Source organism: Vulpes vulpes, chromosome 1 (assembly GCF_048418805.1).
Source record: "Vulpes vulpes isolate BD-2025 chromosome 1, VulVul3, whole genome shotgun sequence".
NCBI classification, from domain to species: domain Eukaryota; kingdom Metazoa; phylum Chordata; class Mammalia; order Carnivora; family Canidae; genus Vulpes; species Vulpes vulpes.
This window is the reverse complement of record NC_132780.1, coordinates 65,861,795-65,880,051: the sequence shown is the minus strand read 5'-3', so window position 1 is coordinate 65,880,051 and position 18,257 is coordinate 65,861,795. Positions and strand designations below refer to the sequence as shown.

At 49.8% G+C, this 18,257-nt stretch overlaps 1 protein-coding gene across 3 annotated transcripts in view; it reads left to right on the top strand.

Annotated features, from left to right (window-relative positions):
- The window catches only part of SMOC2 (SPARC related modular calcium binding 2), a 160,911-nt gene that overhangs the window by 45,646 nt on the left and 97,008 nt on the right, over window positions 1-18,257 (top strand). For all 3 annotated transcript variants that reach the window (XM_072765897.1, XM_072765889.1, XM_072765909.1), the window contains exons 2-4: window positions 594-765; window positions 11,719-11,825; window positions 13,141-13,240. In XM_072765897.1, coding sequence (XP_072621998.1) covers window positions 594-765; window positions 11,719-11,825; window positions 13,141-13,240 — 379 coding nt within the window. The remainder of the gene's footprint in view (window positions 1-593; window positions 766-11,718; window positions 11,826-13,140; window positions 13,241-18,257) is intronic.

The window sequence follows — 18,257 nt, the reverse complement described above, 5'->3', positions numbered from 1 at the left end:
CACTTCATGCTGGGGGTGAGGTGTGCATGTGTGCAGTGCTGCTGGGCATGTCACAGGAATCAGTGGCCTCCCAGGGGCTCCCAGGGGTTCCCAGGGGCTTGGGTACTTATTCAGAAGATGGTAATCTAGTTCAAGCAAGTGGGGAAGACACGGTGGCTGGGACACAGGTAGTTACAGTGCCTTCCTCCCATTACCCACCCCGTGGACTCCTGGCTCTCCGTGGCAACTTCCAGGCTGGGGCAAGACAGGGCTTGGGCAGGAGGGGCTGGGAAGCCAGTTTAGAAATTAAAGGGCCAACTATGTCATTCAGGCTGGTGCCAGTCCCGCAGCACTCCTGCGCACCCCACAGCAGGTGTAACAGCTTCCTGCACCACTTAGTGTTGCATGTGGGAATCTGGCCACGGGTGCTGGTTTGGAGATGAAAGGTTGTAGAGACCGTGGCAGCCCCCAACTGGGATTTTTAGGGGTCCCTGCGATGTTCCTGGCAGCCCCCCTGCCATGGGTGGTGGCCTCGGGCAGACTTCTGTCATTGGCTGCGCTGCAGAATGCCTTTTTACATGTGTCTGGCTTCTTTTTTTTTTTTCTTCCCCAAGTTTTTGCGAGTTGACCAAGACAAAGACAAGGACTGCAGCCTGGATTGTGGGGGCTCCTCTCAGAAGCCCCTCTGTGCGTCCGACGGCAGGACCTTCTTGTCTCGCTGTGAGTTCCAGCGCGCCAAATGCAAGGACCCTCAGCTAGAGATTGCTTATCGAGGAAATTGCAGAGGTAAGCTGGTGTGATCATTTCTTCAGACACTTGTTGGTCAACCGTGGATGGGTAAGGCCATGCATTTTATCTACATCTTTGCTACATGTAAAAGCTCAAGGGCTTTAGGTGTGTGATGTTTTTTCTTTTCAGGTGTGTAAAGAAGAAGAGTAGTTTCTGGGACTCTCAGGAGCAGAGGCATCTTTTAAAGATGTTTAATGCTCTTCCCTTAGGATAGTTCAAATTGGCAGCATTTGAAATTATTTCATTGAATTATATATACTTATATATGCCATCCACCATAAAAAGCATATTGAAGTGTCACATTTAGAGGTAGCAAGCTGGAGTCTTGGTTGTAGCTAGGACTTGCTCTGTCTTTGAGGGATGGAAGAGAGCAGAACATACCTTTAAAAAAAGATTTTTATAAGTGAAAAAAAATTTTTTTCTCCTTAAATATCCATTCTGGGGCACCTGGGTGCCTTAGTGGTTGAGCATCTGCCTTTGGCTCAGGTCATGATCCTGGGGTCCTGGGATCGAGTCCCACATCGGGCTCCCTGCCGGGAAATTGCTTCTTCTTCTGCCTGTGTCTCTGCCTCTCTCTCTCTGGGTCTCTCATGAATAAATAAATAAAGTCTTAAAAAATATATCCATTCCCACTTGTAGGAAACAGAAGAAAATAATTTATCAAATCTCATCCCCTGAGTTTCCAGAGTTCTGTATCATGTTTTGTCCTCGGACTTGTTTTCTCAGGGGCCATTAGGTTTCAGTAAACCATATACTGTTTCTGATTTCTTCAGAGGAGACTTGAGTGTAAAGCCTCAGATTCACTTGATAGAGATACAAACACATGAAATCTTTGTTTACTCAAGTGAACAACTGATACTCTTGAGGCAGCTTCATTCTGTATGATTCTGAAGTTGAATGACTGCTTAGAACCAGCCTGATTTTTCCCAATAGATTCTGAAGTTATTCACTGTGGGTGTGCCTGAGACATGGCGGGTTGGGCTCCTTACCACCACAGTGGAGTGAGTATCCCGATAAAATAAGGCAAACCAATGTTTTGGTTTCCCACAGCATGTGATTTCTGTCTACACTATCCTGAAGTCTACTAAGTGTGTAATAATAGCATGATGTCTAAAAAAAATCCATACCTGAATTACAAAATACTTTATTGCTAAAAATGGCTACCCTCAGCTGAGCTTTCAGTAATTTATAATCGCTGATCACAGATCACCAAACAAATATAGTTATGATGAAAAGGTTTGAAAAATTGCAAGAGTCACATTTCTGGCTCAGAGATAGAAGTGAGCAAAAGCTGTTGGAAACATGGCACCAGTAGGCACACTCGATGCTAGTTTGCCACAGACCTTCATTTGCAAGATCTGAGAAGCACACTAAGAGGAAAAACAGTGAAATGAGGGATGCCTGCGGTGACACTTAGTAAACTAACCATTCTTGTTATGAATGGTTCCCTGAAGAGTAACCTGGATGAGCATGGGAGGACATCACTGTTGGTGACCTCCAGGCCCTCTCCCTGCCTTTGATTGATCTCTAGTTCCTAGACATTCAGTGGCTCTGCAAGAACCTTCAGTTCATAATGCCATCATCAAGGCTGTGGACAGCCTCTTCCCTTCTCCAAAATGGCCTGTGGGAGACTTTCCAGAACCTTAGTGCTCTCCCTACCCAGCTCTCCTCCGACAATCTCTCACGTGGGTTTCAGGGACCTGCAGTGACCAAGAGAGCTTGCACCTCATGAGGCAAAGTGAAACCGAGGGTCTCCAGGGCTCAGAGGGCAGCTCCCCCATCTGGGGCCATGTAAACAGGACCTCCAAAGCCTCCCAAATGGCAGCCCCTAACACTAGAAATTTGTTTACTCTGCCTTCAACGAAGACTGAGTTAGCCCAGGTACTTGGTGATGAAATAGTTTTTGGAGAAGCGATTTTTAAGCCCAAGCACTCCTGCTCATCAGAAACCACCATTCCTGCTTTGTTACACTTTGCTTTTCAATACAGACCACTCCAGGAGTTCTTACACTTTTACTAGGAAGGATGGTGTGCCCAGACAGTTGTCTGGGGGTTAAAATGATTTGCATTTTTCTGGATATGTCTCCTGAGGCAAGAAAAACAAAAACAAACTATTGAGATTTCATCAAAATAAATCTTTTGCACAGGGAAAGAAACAATCAACAAAAATAAAAGACAACCTACTGAATGGGAGATGATATTTACAAATGAAATATCTTTTTTTTTTTTTGAGTCAAAATGACTGTTTATTTGGGTCAGAGTGCAAGCTACTTACGGCAGAAAACCTAGATTGAGGTCCATCAGTGGAAGGTCCTGACTGACATGCATCTGAGTTTGTTTGTTTGTTTTTTAAATTTATTTTTTATTAGTGTTCAATTTGCCAACATATAGAATAACACCCAGTGCTCATCCCATCAAGTGCCCCCCTCAGTGCCTGTCACCCAGTCACCCCCACCCCCCACCCACCTCCCTTTCTACCACCCCTAGTTTGTTTCCCAGAGTTAGGAGTCTCTCATACAAATGACACATCTAATAAAGGGTTAGTAGTCAAAATATATAAAGAACTTACACAATTCAACACCAAAACCACCAACAGTCCAATAAAAAATGGGCAGAAGACATGAACGGACGTTTTTCCAAAGAAGACATCTAGATGGCCAACAGACATGTGAAATGATGCTCAACAATGAAATCAAAACCATGATGAGATGTCAGAATGGCTGAAATCAGCAACCCAAGAAACAACAGGTGTTGGCGAGGATGCAGAGAAAGGGGAACCCTCGTGCACTGTTGGTGGGAATGCAAACTGGTGCAGCCACTGTGGAAAATGTTATGGAGATTCCTCAAGAAGTTAAAAATAGAGCTACCCTATGATCCAGTAATTACACTACTGGGTATTTACCCAAAGGATACAAAAACACTAATTCAAAGGGATACACACATCCCTATGTTTATAGCAGCACTATCCACAATAGCCAAATTATGGAAGCAGCCCAGATGTCCATTGACTGATGAATGGATAAAGAAGATGTGATCTGTATATACAATGGAATATTACTCATCCATCAAAATGAATGAAATCCTGCCATTTACAATGATGGGAGGGACCTAGAGAGTATTATGCTGAGTCAAATAAGTCAGAGAAAGACAATTATATGATTTCACTCATATGTGGAATTTAAGAAACAAGACAAATGAGCAAAGGAAAAAAAAAAGGAGGAAGAGAGAGAAACCAAGAAGCAGACTCTTAACTCTCCAGAACACACTGCTGGTCACCAGTGGATAGGAGATGGAGGGATGGGGAAGACGGGTGATGGGGATGAAGGAGCACACTTGTCTTGATGAGCACTGAGTAATGTGTAGAATTGGTGAATCATCAGATCGTACACTTGACACTAATATAACACTGGCTGTTCACCATCCTGGAATTCTAAAAAAAATGATTCGCAATGGGGCTCAGCATGGAAGCAGTTTGATCACGGTTTATAGAAACGTGGCATCAAAGAAGTGGCATCTGTGTAAGGACTGCTCCTCCTATTCTGTGTCTAATTGGTGTGTTCTTGTTCCAAACACATCAATCTGAGAAAAATTTGGATGCCTTGGTAGAAGTTCCACTTACCAACCCTGCCCTCGATGTCCAGCAGGCAACACCCCAAGCTGTCCAGGGTGCCGACAGGGAGAAGGTGGTTCCTGGTGAGTGGGAGGAGGTAAGGTGAGCACGAGGGTGGACGTGGCCCAGGGACAGGAATCCTGCTGCCACAGGGCCGAGTGTGCTGCTACCCCCCACCCCCATCACCTAAGGCCATGGATATTGCAGATTCGAAACACAGCCAGCTCGAAAGCTTGCTTGTCTGACTGGGACAGAAGGTGCACAAGACCGAATGTCCCTTTACACCACTTCATGTGATACCAATAACCATCCGAATTTTTTCTCTAAATCATTCCCAGCAGTGAAATAGGCTAGTGCACCATAGGGTCAATTCCACAGATGGGAAACTGCATATTTTGAGGGCATTTTCATGGACTGGGGACTCGGTTCCATAGGCCTGTTTCAAATGTACTAGTTTGAAAGCAACAATTAAAATATTTTAGTCCATATTTAATTAGGTTGGGTTAAAATGTTTGATGATTTCGATGTTATGACCTAACCGTTGACCTTGAGTAGAAATGCAGTGGTTTACGCTGATGGATGTTTCTCATATTTTCTTAGAAATCTGTGGAGTTTGTGTTTTCAGAACTTAGCAAACATATTAATATTTTCCTTTTGATCTGAGACAATTAGAGCTGTCTTTCTTTTCAACAAAATTTCCGAGATTGAATTAAAAAAAAACAACCCCCCCCCAAAAAAAAGGAAGAAGAAGAACAGTCTAATGCCAGGAGGCATGGAAGTCTGTGGAGGTTTCTGGAAACAAGGTGATAATAGAACTCTCACAGGGATAGCTATCTTGGGGAATCCCATGAATGAGGAGTTTCTTTCTTTCTTTCTTTTTTTTTTTTTTTAAGATTTTATTTATTTATTCATGAGAGACGAGAGACAGAGAGAGAGAGAGAGAAAGAGAGAAAGAGAGGCAGAGACACAGGCAGAGGGAGAAGCAGGCTCCACGCTGGGAGCCTGAAGCGGGACTCGGATCCTAGGACCCCAGGATCATGCCCTGGGCCAAAGGCAGGTGCCAAACCGCTGAGCCACCCAGGGATCCTGAACAAGGAGTTTCTGAGGAAGGGGACCTCCTCGTGTGGCTTCTAGGTGAACATCGTTACAAAATGCTCCTGATCTTGCTTCACTCTTGTCTGCTGCCAGCATCTTGCGGTCCTCTGTCGTGACCGCCTGAGCGAGGCTGCAGTGTCCACGAGCCCACGGGGAACCCTCAACGAATCCCTAGCGAGCCCCGTCAAGCCCACGGCATTCGGGCCAGGATGTGTGGGACCTCTGCAGTGTCACTGTGGAGGCAGATTGTATCCTCACAACAGGGACAGATGAATGGTTCTCATTCATAATAACTGCTGTGTTTGCTGAGGTTTCAGAGTCTTGTTCTTTCCCATCGAGAACCCCGAGTGACACATACACAGGGCTTCCTCCAGACAAGCAGTAATTATTACTGGTGTAGAAGGCTGAACATGTGCTTCTAGGGCCTTCCGTCCCTGGTCGTTGTGCTGTGACAAAGCCTTTATCTTATTGCTATTCTGGGAAACCCTGTGTCCCCAAGACCGTGTGGCCCCTGCAGAGGCCTCATGCCACTGCCATCTGTCCTGGAACCTTCCCCGCAGCTCTGCAGAGATGGGTGGCCATGTGGGGCTTGTGGGTGGCAGTGGGAGCAGCTGTGTGGGGGCTGATGCATGTGCACGGGGGACCCTCTGACGATGAAGAACACACAACGGAGCCCCCAGCCTTGAAGGAGAGAGCACTCCAGTGGCCCCAGCACCTTCCCCTGCAGACATGCCATCCAAGGGCAGCCTACCAGGGGGCTGCTTGGTGACACTGGGTTCCGGTGTGGTCTGACAACCCCGACAGGAGGGCAGCCCTAGCTCTGTGCACATGCATCCCAGGCCGGCGGGGGGTGGGGGGGGTGGGGGCGCGATGGTGGTGTGTGAGCCTCAGCGGGGCTCGTCTTCCCTGAAACCAGCCAGGCTGTCAGGTGGGATTTCTGTGAAGCCCGGAGGGCTCTGTCATTCCGTATTGGGTTGGGTGTTGCCATGAACGTCCTCTATTTTTACATTAATTTTATCGAAAATGTGATGTAAACCTGACAGGAGTAACTGCCCTGCAGCCTCGGACCCCTCATGTGGGGCGCGAGGATCATGTGGCCTCTCCTCGCTGCTGGTTCCCCGTGTGGATGCTGGGAGCGTGGCTGTGAGAGCCCTCATGCTGCTGGTCGGGTCAGGGAGGAGAGGTGCCAGCACCTGCACCTGCAGGCTTCCTGGTGCTCTGAGGCCTGCTCTCATGGGCGACAATCACAGACCCGTGCGAGGGCGGCTGGGCCCAGGCGCACCTGCTGTTTCTCTCACCGACTGGCCGGGGGCCACACGTCTACACCAGCTTCTCGGCTCTCTGACAGGGCAGTGGGATCTGATGAACACTAAGAGTTGTTCCTAACAAGCCTTGGTTTACATACAGGGAGTCATGAAACAGGCTCAGAAACTCCCTCACCTGCTGTTTCCTTAGGCTTCTGGTGACGTTGCCTTGGGAAGCCAGGGCAATGTGGAGCTTCGCCCGGAGGCTTTGTGAACACATAGAAAACAGCAGGATCAGAGTGTGGTTCGGTTACTATAAATTAGTTGATAACCTGCTGTTATTTTCTTCAATAAAACAGATCTTCCCATAAAAGTAGTCTATGTAGAATGTAGGTGTGTGTGTGTGTGTGTGTGTGCGCATGAGTATCTCTGTGTGCGTGTGTGTGCATGTGTGTATATCCGTGTGCACCTGTGCATGTGTATCTCCATGCACATGTGTGTATATATGTGCATGTACCTGTGTGTACACATATGTGCATATGTGCATGTGTGTGTGCATGTATGTGTCTGCACATGTCTATGTGTCTGAGTATGTTGTGCATATATATATGTAGGTGTGTGCATGTGTGTATCTGTGAGTCATGTGTGCACATGCACATGTGTGTATGTATATGAAGGTGTGTGTGCTGTGTGTCTGAGTGTACACATGCCAGTGTATCTGTGCATGTATGTGTCTGTGCATGTGCGTATGCTCGTGTGTCTGTGTGTGTGTATGTATATGTGCCAGTGTGTCTGAGTGTGTGCATGTGTGTGTCTCTGTGTGCACATGCCTGTGTGTATGTGTGTGTGACTCTCTGTCCAGTTTTTAGACTGGGTCCCTGTCGGCACCTGCCACACCTCAGCTACACTTCCTTCTGCCCACAGCAGGCTCTCCGAGGCAGGCACGACATACGGGGTGTGCTAGGATTTTTTTTTTAAGATTTTATTTATCCACGAGAGACAGAGAGAGAGAGAGAGAGAGAGAGAGAGAGGCAGAGACACAGGCAGAGGGAGAAGCAGGCTCCAAGCAGGGAGCCCGATGTGGGACTCGATTCCGGGTCTCCAGGATCACACCCTGGGCCAAAGGCGGCACTAAATCGCCGAGCTACCGGGGCTGCCCTGTGCTAGGACTTTTAATCATATCTGTGTTTGTCTCTTGCAGAAGCCCTATGCAACTCACATTTACCTTCACTCTTTGATGGCATTCCAATAGTTCCGACGTTAGAAATGTCCTTTTTTCTGACCGAAGTAGACAGGACTAGAGCTAGCACCATTGCTTTCACGTTCGAGCTGCCATCAGTACCTCGACAGAACTTTTTGGGATGTTTTGTGGAAACAAATCCTCCCTCTGCCTTAGCAATGCCTACATTCATCAGCAGACAAAGAGGATCTCAGCATAGTGTCGGGCAGTGTGTCCTGGGCAGGTTGCACTCAGATTGGTAAAGGGGCCTTGGTGACGGCTTCACAATGGTCTGTTTTGATGCATTGATACATGTGGTTATCCATGATCGTGCAGATGGTTGTGATCAGTTTTTCATATATAAACGCTGTCAAAACTGAGTACTTTAATATATTCTTGCAATAGTTTGCAGTGTATCTAATTTTTTTCCTGTATGACTTGGCAACCCCAATTATGTACTAAAGGTTTTCCTGTTGGGATCCCTGGGTGGCGCAGCGGTTTGGCGCCTGCCTTTGGCCCAGGGCGCGATCCTGGAGACCCGGGATCGAGTCCCACATCGGGCTCCCGGTGCATGGAGCCTGCTTCTCCCTCCGCCTGTGTCTCTGCCTCTCTCTCTCTCTCTCTGTGACTATCATAAATAAATAAAAAATTAAAAAAAAAAAATTTAAAAAAAAATAAAAAAAAAATAAAGGTTTTCCTGTTATAATTTGTTTCTATCTCTCTGCATTTAAAATGATAATACTCGTTTAAAAGGGATACTCTGTTTCTTCCCCCACCAGCCCTAGAGTGCTCTGCTCGAGTGCTCTGGCCAAGACTTACAACACGGCTGCCCTAGCTGACCTGCGCTGGATGGGCGGACGGGGTGCCTTGCCCTTCCTGCCGGTCTTTTATCACAGCACATCCACCTATATTAAGGAGGGAAAAAGAATGTTCTATTTATGCAAAGAGCTTTGCAGCACAGAATCCTTAATTTTTCTCAGAGTCTGGCCTTCAAAATTATGGGTGGATAAAATATTACAACCTTTGAAACACAGTGTCTGCCTTCATTGGATGCCAATACAAATAAAAGGCATGTCACTCGGAGGGCCAGCATTTCTGTGGCCACCGCCCCAGGAGAGCGTGCCTGCTTTGTCTGGTAGCCTCTGCTCATCCAGCTCCCCTGTTCTGAGGCCAGCCTGGTCCGTGCTGGGCCTGCACTGGGCCACGAGCTGCCGCCGCGAGGTCTGTCTGGACCTCAGAGATCACACAGCCCCAGGCTCAAATCAGACCGAGTCACCAACCAGAAAACATTCAGTCTCGCCTCTCATCTCGCTGTGCTTATTACTTGGATTTCTGTAAAGAGAGGTGTTTGATTTAGCCCGAGTGTGTATACGCTCACCATGCGAGGGTTTAAAGTTAAGGACACAGGGGACGTGTCGGCTACCCAGGATCACCAGGGACATGGCACCATAGTGAACCACTTGTTAGAAAGGTGGATCTCACGTGGAGTGTTCTGACTGCAGTAAAACAAGTAATAACAAACTCGGGGATCCCTGGGTGGCTCAGCGGTTTAGCGCCTGCCTTTGGCTCAGGGTGCGATCCTGGAGTCCCGGGATCCAGTCCTGTGTGGGGCTCCCGGCATGGAGCCTGCTTCTCCCTCCTCCTGTATCTCTGCCTCTCTCTCTCTCTCTCTCTCTCTCTCTCTCTCTGTCTATCATAAATAAATAAATAAATAAATAAATCTTAAAAAAAAACAAGTAACAAACTAAAGAGAACAAAAGGAGGTGTTACTACTTTGGGGTGAAATTTCTGGTGTTTTTGCTTATTTGAGTAGAGTTGATCTGGTGGGCTGCCGTCCAGACTCTTCTCCATGGAAAAGGGCCTGATTTAGAATATCTACAGGTGGTGTAGGCACACGGCACTTTTATTTTTGAGGGATGGCTGACACAGACTGCAGATTCGTGCTGCTGTCTCGTTCCCTGTGGCTACACGGTCAGCAATGTGCCAGATGAAAACTTGGAATTTAATCTTGTGTCCGATGTGAGGGCTGCCTGTTAGAGGACTAGCCGAGCGGCGGTGAGTGCAAAGTCTTTGAAGGAAGGCATCCAAACCAGGAATAAGGTCCACAAGTTGTTTGGAAAGTTTATGCTTTCTGGCATGTTCGATGACGGTTCAAATATTAGATACGATTTGTGATTCCATCTGTACGCTGGTGGGGACCTTGCAAGCTGGAGGTCGTATCACTTTTCCTTTTAGACAGTCAAACCACAGGTTATACTAAAAAAATGAGGACAGAAGTCCAGCAAAGCAGTGATTTGTCCTCAGCTAAAACACAGACTGCATTAAAACCACATGTTGCTGAGTGCTGGCTGGCCAGGCCAAAATGTAGATCGGGATGTGAGCCCCGGATGAAAGACCATTTTCTGCAGTGTACAAGCCCCTAATGCACGGAGAGGCCTGCAACCATGGCTCCACGCAAGCCTGAGACAAGGATGTTCCACGCAGGGTCTATATTCAGCACATGGATGCCGCTGGAGCTGTGGCCGCAGCCCAGGGCCCTGGAGCGGGTGCCCAGATGGCACACTGTCATAGCCAGCCAGCCGTTTCTACTACCAGGCAATCAAGTCACCATCTAAAGACGTTGGCCAGGGGACACGTTTGAAGAAGCATCTCTCCGAGTCCAGAGGGCCTTTAAGATCTAGACAACTTGTTATTTAAATCTGGAAACACTTTAGAAAAATTGGGAAAGCCATTCTTTTCAAGTCTTAAAACTCAAATGAGCTCCATCATAGGATGGCCCGAGGAAGGGAAACAAACTTGCGGTGGCGTTCTGGGGCGAGAGGCCCGTGGTGGACACACAGGGGGCCCCAGGGGCTCACAGCTCCACGCCCTTCACTGGAGGCCTGGTGCCTGCAGCGGGCGTCATCAAATGTACCTCATGGTCCCAGACATCATAGGCCCGTGGGCGCAGGCTGTGGGGATGGCAGAGGGGCCTCGCTCCCATGCCAGTGCATCCCTCATGCACACACACATCTCCGTGTTTGGTTTGAGGGTCTGGGTCCCTGAACTCTTCATGTGCAGAGAGATTGGACACACTCACATGTGGGTAGACTCTTCCTTTTTTATGAACGTGTTTGGTTCCAGGAGATCGCTCCCTACGGAGCGGTAGGAACGGAGCCCTTTTTGTTGAATTATGTAATAGAGATGTTAACACAAATGCCTGAAAGTGTAGGACAGAGGGGATGGAGGGCTGAGGATATTTGATTTTTTATCTGACTTAAAGTCAGATTTTCTGCTTGCAGGTGGAAGGGGCAGGACCTCAGTATCACTTTGAGACCCTATGACCGGGTGGCACAGACACGAGGGCAACTCTGGTCTCCTGGCCAAGGGGGTCTTCAGAAGGGGCTGGTCCCCTGGGCCTGCAGCTTTGGGCCGGAACAGCGTAGGCCAGAGGGCACTGGGTCAGCCCCTAGCGGGACTTCTGGACCTGGCCCCTGGGTGTGTCCCCACCTGGTGCACTCACACACCCAGGTCCACAGTGAGCGCGTGTGCAGCTGCCGCACCACAGCAGGCGCTTCTTCACTCTCCAGGGAGCGCGTCCACCTTGAGGCAGGATGGCCCAGCGGCCTTCTCCCAGCCACCCTGGCCTTGCTTACTCCGTGTAGACCACACCCCGCCCTTCCTACCGCGCAGGCCCACCTTCCTCGGGGAGCCCTCCTGCCTGCACCCTGCACGCCACAGGGGCTCCAGCACGTGTGTCCCCCAGTCGCGTGAGTGCCGCCACTGATCTGCTCTCTCCTGCAGATGTATCCAGGTGTGTGGCCGAGAGGAAGTACACGCAGGAGCAGGCCCGGAAGGAGCTACAGCAGGTGTTCATCCCAGAATGCAACGACGACGGCACCTACAGCCAGGTGACCGCGCACCCCGGGGACTCTGTGCCCGATCATCAGGATGGGGGGCTGCGGGAGGGGGCCGGGGCTCCACCGGGAGAGGGCCCTGCGCATGTGCCCCTTGGTCCCGGTCCTGAGGGTGGTGGTGCTAGCCATCCTAGCCCTCAGCAGAGAAACAAAGTAGGATCTGCTGGGAGCCCTCCCATAAGGACCGAATTGTGTGTGTGTGTACGACAATCACCCCTCGGCCTTTGGGAGCCTGAGGAAGGAGGGCGGAGGTGGCTGCAGCAGGAAGGGTCCTCTCTGGCCAGTTGGTGTGGATGGGGCCAGGGGCAGGAGGGATGCTGGGGAGACCCTGGAGGGGAGGGATGCCAGAGAGACCCTGAGAGGGAAGGATACTAGAGAGACCCTGGGAGGGAGGGATGCCGAGGAGACCCTGGGAGGGAAGGATACTAGACACACCCTGGAAGGGAAGGATGCCAGAGAGACCCTGGGATGGAGGGATGCCGGGGAGACCTTGGGAGGGAAGGATACTAGAGACACCCTGGAGGGAGAGATGCTGGGGAGACCCTGGGAGGGAGGGATGCAGGGGAGACCCTGGGATGGAGGGATGCTGGGGAGACCCTGGGACAGAGGGATACTAGGGAGACCCTGGGAGGGAGAGATGCCGGGGAGAGCCTGGGACAGAGGGATACTAAGGAGACCCTGGGATGGAGGGATGCCGGGGAGACCCTGGGAGGGAAGGATACTAGAGACACCCTGGAGGGAGGGATGCTGGGGAGACCCTGGGATGGAGGGATGCCGGGAATACCCTGGGAGGGAAGGATACTAGAGACACCCTGGGAGGGAGGGATGCCAGGGAGACACTTGGGGGCAGGAAGGATGCCGGGGAGGCCCTGGGGGGGTTGGGTGCTAGGGAGATCCTGGTGGGGGAGGGATGCTAGGGAGACCCTGGTGGGGGCAGGAAGGATGCTGGGGAGGCCCTGGGTGGGTGGAGCAATGCTGGGGAGACTCCCCCAGGAGACCCCAAGGGGAGGGAGTGATGTGGTCCCCTCTCCTTCTGCTGCAGCAGAGCAGGGGCCGCTGAGCGTGTCTCTGGAGTCCCTGGGGCCCAGCCTCTTGCCTTGCCATGAGACGTGGCTCTAGCTCAGACAGGTGAGCATCCTGGACAGCAGAGTGGCCAGCGCACTGGCATGCAGCACAAGTGCCGTGGTGGTGCTCTCTAAAGTCCCGGGGCCTGGGGCCACCCCGTGTCTCACTGAGTGATGCAGCGAGGTGAGAGGTGCGTGGCCCAGCAGGGCTGTCAAGCTCACCTCCCTGTTCTGCTGTCCCCCAGGTGCAGTGTCACAGCTACACCGGATACTGTTGGTGCGTCACACCCAACGGGAGGCCAGTCAGCGGCACAGCCGTGGCCCACAAGACACCCCGGTGCCCTGGTAGGTCCACAAACAGGCTGGCTGGCCTGCTACTGACAACTGGCCACTGTCATTCTGGTCACCCACCCGTGTCTGCTCACAATGCACAAGAAATCCAGTGCTGGTGGTTGTGAGGCGTCACAGCATTGGGTTTGTGTCTCTGGACAAAGCCTAAAATACAGTAGAAAAATGTTTTTAAGACTCCTTTACCAATGGAAACTCTGGCCTGAACTATGATAGGTTCTTTGATTCGGGACTTAGTGTTTTAGGAATGACCCCAAGGACTAGAGTCAGTGGTGAAAATGACCACATGTTTCCTCTGCCAAAAAAAAAAAAAAGGGAAAAAAAAAAGAAAAAGAAAAGTTATGTTTTTATATGTATATGTTTGAAAAGAAAAAGAGGATCATTCCCTGTAAGTCCATTGCCAGACAGTTTTTGTTCTTTTATTACTCAGAAGGAGACTTGATCCACCGAAAGTGAAAATACTGTCAGGAGTATAGCCTATGAAATAGTCCATCTTCCTTTACTCTTTTACCCCAAATGATATAAATGATTCTGATCATTTTTGGTGGAGACTGTTTTACAGCTTGACTTGTGATTAATTGGCTGGGGGACGGATCAGACCACCTGTGAAGGGGCTTCATGGTCTCTGCATCAAGGCTCCTAGAGTGGACTTAGTACAACGGTCAGGGAAGTACAACGCGTGTTCCTGATTTTTCATGTAAAATATTGAAACATTTGCACTTAGGATTTACTTCTAGACTTTTTTTTTTTTTTTAAGGTCAGACATCTTATGATTAGGAATTCTGTTCATGATTCAGACGTTTACGCCAGGAGCCAAGGCACAGGCCAGAATGCCTAAGTGCTTCAGCATGATGACATCTGTAATTAACAGTAACACGAAACCTAATATTTCCAGCGACTGGTCATCACTTAAAAGCCACACGGTGTGCATAACGTGAAATTAAAACATATTTATTTAAAAAAAACTATCTTGTTATCCAAGAGCTAAAAATTGCTGACAAATATTTTTAGTGAGCTAACATTTGCACCTAATAATTCTTTTACGAACTCATGGAATAAATGAGAGAAAGAGGAAAATTAACACATGCTATTTGCCTCTGCATGTGTCCCTCACCCTGGAAGATACTTTCACATACGCGTTTTATTCCAGGCATGTGGGCACTGCTTGGCGTCGAGCCTTATTTTCACGAAGGAAAAATCACAGAAAATACCTGTTTCTGTGATTTTAGCAATACTGTTAGAAAATTAAGTTGTGTCTGAATGATCTTTATTGAAAAACTAGGACAAAATTGGCTGAATTCCTTACATTTTCCAACTAGTATTTTGTTTTTGGAATCAAACCACTGTACTGTCCATTTTCGCATTTTTCTTAAACCAGGTACCAGTAGTTATAATTGGACCATATAGAAATGCTCCATTTTCACACTGGCCATGCGGGTTGTTTGATTCACCTGATGGTTCTGGTATTTCTTGTGTGGGAACAGTGGGGAAACTCAGTGTTTCAGGTCAGACTTGCAAGTGAGGTTGGGGCCTACTCTCCTTTCAGACTTGCTTTCTGCAAATGAGTGTCCCTTTTACCTCTGGGCCTCAGTTTTGAGGCTGTGACTTCAAGATGCCTGGCCAGGGTCACCTCATACCTGCTGATATGACCAGTACATTCCATCACTTGCAGGGTACTTCGGGAAAGGTCTATGGGAACCCAGCTGCAGTCATGCTTTGATTCCACACAAATGTGTGTGTGGGAGAGCAGATGCCTGTGCTCAGAAACTGCAGCGTTGTGGGGAGTTGTTGAGAACGTCTGAGGCCAGGAAGTTTCGGGACGGTGGAGCTCCCATACATGCGCATGGTGCACACACAGACTCCTAATGCTCAGTCACACACACACACACACACACACACACACAGTCCCACACACACGCTCACACATGCATGCATGAAGAGTTTATGGCAAACCTTTGTATAATGCACTTCAGCTTCTTCCTAGCTGTTGACAGAGCCTCATACATAATGCAGCCAAGCAGGGCGAGAGGGCTTCGCTCTGCGTGGGGTGGTGACACACAACACAGGGGTTCACGTTTTTTCATCTGCAAACAGCCAGGGTCTTGTCTAGGTACATCTTCCTCCCTTCACTGGTACATCAGCTGGGGTGTATTGTGTCTGGTGTGTGTTATCCACTTGCTGTAAATGATGAGAGTGGCTTTCATCCTGTTTATTAAAATTGACTTAGTCTCAGGGTTCAACAGTTATCTTTCGCCCTGGAGTTCACACCAAGCTTCCCCTATAAATACACACTGTAAAACTGTGAAAACCAGGACAGGAGACTGAAAACAGAGCCATAAACAGGAGCTGTCACTTAGAATGTGCGTATGTGTGTTTATTATGAACACATGCAAACGCGCCGTGAGGCCACAGGGCAGTGAAGCAGGTATCCACAGGTTTGCGATTTCGGAGAAGAGCCCCTGCCCCCAAATCCTCCACGTTCTCACTTCTCCCAGAAGGACCTCAAAAGGGGGAGCATCCTTTATTTCATAATTCTGGATTATAAGCCATTAATACAAAAATATCCAGATTCCTATTAATTGATAAGGAAAGTGAGATAAGACACTCTAGCAGAAAAATGGTCAAAAGTCTTGAATAGGCAGCATTTTACACAGGAAGGAAACCCTAATGACCAGTGAACAGAGGAGAACGGGTTCAGGCTCATTAGCACCAGGGAAATGCAAATGACATCACAGTGAGATTCCCTTACACACCCACCTGACCGGCAGCAGAGGAAAAGTGGTGTACGATGTGCTGGTGAGGACATGAAAGCATGGAACTTTCTGGGCTGCTGGTGCCATTGAGGCAGAATCAGCTTGCCCTCCGCATGTGGTAGTGGGATGTGAGTGGCTCCGGAGACGTGCACTCAATTTCCAGCAGTTTCCATGCGCCAACACATTCAGAGCAGCGTTTGTTACAACAACCGGATCTGGGAAGTGGATGCGCATCTGTAGTACCTGACTGGATGGGCCACGTGGCCCGCTCGGTCTATACACACACGTGGCTCCCCCGGGGTCCTGAGAGGAAGCACCAGAGCGCAGAACGCAGGAGTCCATTCAAGATTCAAAACCAGACAAAACTCAGCTCTTGCACTTGCAGAAATATGTTTGGGTAGAAAGCCACAAGGACACCGAGGCAGGGGTTATGGTGGGATCAAGACAGGGGTTGCAGGCGTGGGGGGGGGGGTCCCTGACCAGAGACCAGGCTGGACGTGCTGACTCCTTCTGCCCTGGACGCTGTTTCTCTGGATCTTTAACGACAGTGTACCATGCTGTATGTCTATGTTCTTTACGTGTGAGTGCAGTATTCCACAGATTTAAAGAGATTTAAAAGTTCAAAATGCATATATCATTGGAGAAAGTAGTACACAGACTTAAATCCTCCCTAGAGTCATGCATCTATGATGTCATTCCCCGAGGGTTTTGGTGCAGAGAAAGGGGTGGATGTGTAGGAGCTGAGGGGCTGGGTGAGAAAAGATGCACCCGGGCTGGAGGGCAGGGTGGGGTGGAAGAGGCGCACGTGAGGATTTGGGCACGGCCAGCATTAGTGTTGGGCATCCGTGGCGTTCCGGGAGTGGAGGTGGCAGCTGTGCTTGCTCACGGGGACCCAGCAGGTGCCGGGGTCACAGCAGCCTGATCAGAAGTGGTGTCTCCTTCCCTTTGCAGGTGAGGACTCTACCCGGGGCTTCTGTGCTCGTAAGCGATAGACCTGGGATTTAGAACTCTATCTTTTGTCTCTAGAGCCCACATTTTCTGCCAAATCTGATAATGGAAATTCACGGGCCTTGCAGTCTTTACTTAGACTACGTAGAGCTCCAGGTTCAAGGTCTGTGAGCATGTGGCAGATTTTTTCCAGGCCTCGGCATGGTGCCAAGAGGACTGGGAGCCACGTGCTGCTCCCCACCCACCACACTGACTCCACGGGGCTTTTGGAAACCCACCATCTGCTGTCATCAGTGGTAATCAAGGCTGGTCCTTTGGGGTGTGTGCTGCACTCAGGTTTTCGCAGCAAGTGAGTGGTCGGCTTCATCTTCCTAGCCAGGCCCCTGAGTGAGTGGTGCTCAGGCTGGCAGAGGCAGAGGCTTCAGTGCAGGGGCACTTTTGGGGGTGGCAGGTCCTGCCTGCCCACTCCTGTTGATCCCTGCTTCCCGATGGCTGAATGATGGAATGTGGTGATCCCTAATGCACTGATAAGATTCTGCTATAGTAAATCATGGGGTACGTGACCCGTGAACCTAGTGCTCATTGGAGAACATCCACGCTACCTTTCTCCCAAGGAATCCACCCATCGTTTGTTGCTAATTCGTTTGTTGTGGAGCATTTGCCAGGCAGGGCGCACACGGTCTGTCGAGGGCTCTGCAGCCACACGCGTCACGGGCTGGGCGAGTCAAGTGGGGGCTGCAGGCACTCGGGGTGGGGGTGGGGGGCCGGGGGGGGGTAGCTCGCTGCCCGAGCACGTGGACAGGTGACGGGGAGACAGTTCTAGAAAAGAGGAACACGTTGGCCTGACATAAAGAGGGGGCAAAACGGTCTTGTTCACACCATTTATTCTTGAGAGTCCCTGCTCCTTGCTGGGCCTGTTCCAAGGCAGGCATGGGAGGGGTGCGTGCAGGATGGGGGGAGCACTATCCCTTCCTGGATTAGGGAGAGCCTGTGTGTCGATGGCAGACAGCACATGACCTTGAGAAATACTTGGGACCAAAAAGCTGCTCTTTGAGCTGCATCCAGATGCACTCCAGGCCTTGCCCTGCCTGAAAGCAGGTGTTTCTTGCTCATGGCTTGCAGATTTATATGCTCACCGAGCCCTGCTGACTTAGACCCCTGGGTTTGCAGATGGGTTTGTGCTTGGGGTCTTCTCCTGCTTGGGAGATGCTCAGGGGATGAAGGAAATGACAGGGAGCCCACCGAGCATTGCCCCCACCCCCCGCTGTCCTCCACGCTGGGGAAGAGCCAGGTCAACGTGTCTCCATCTGCAC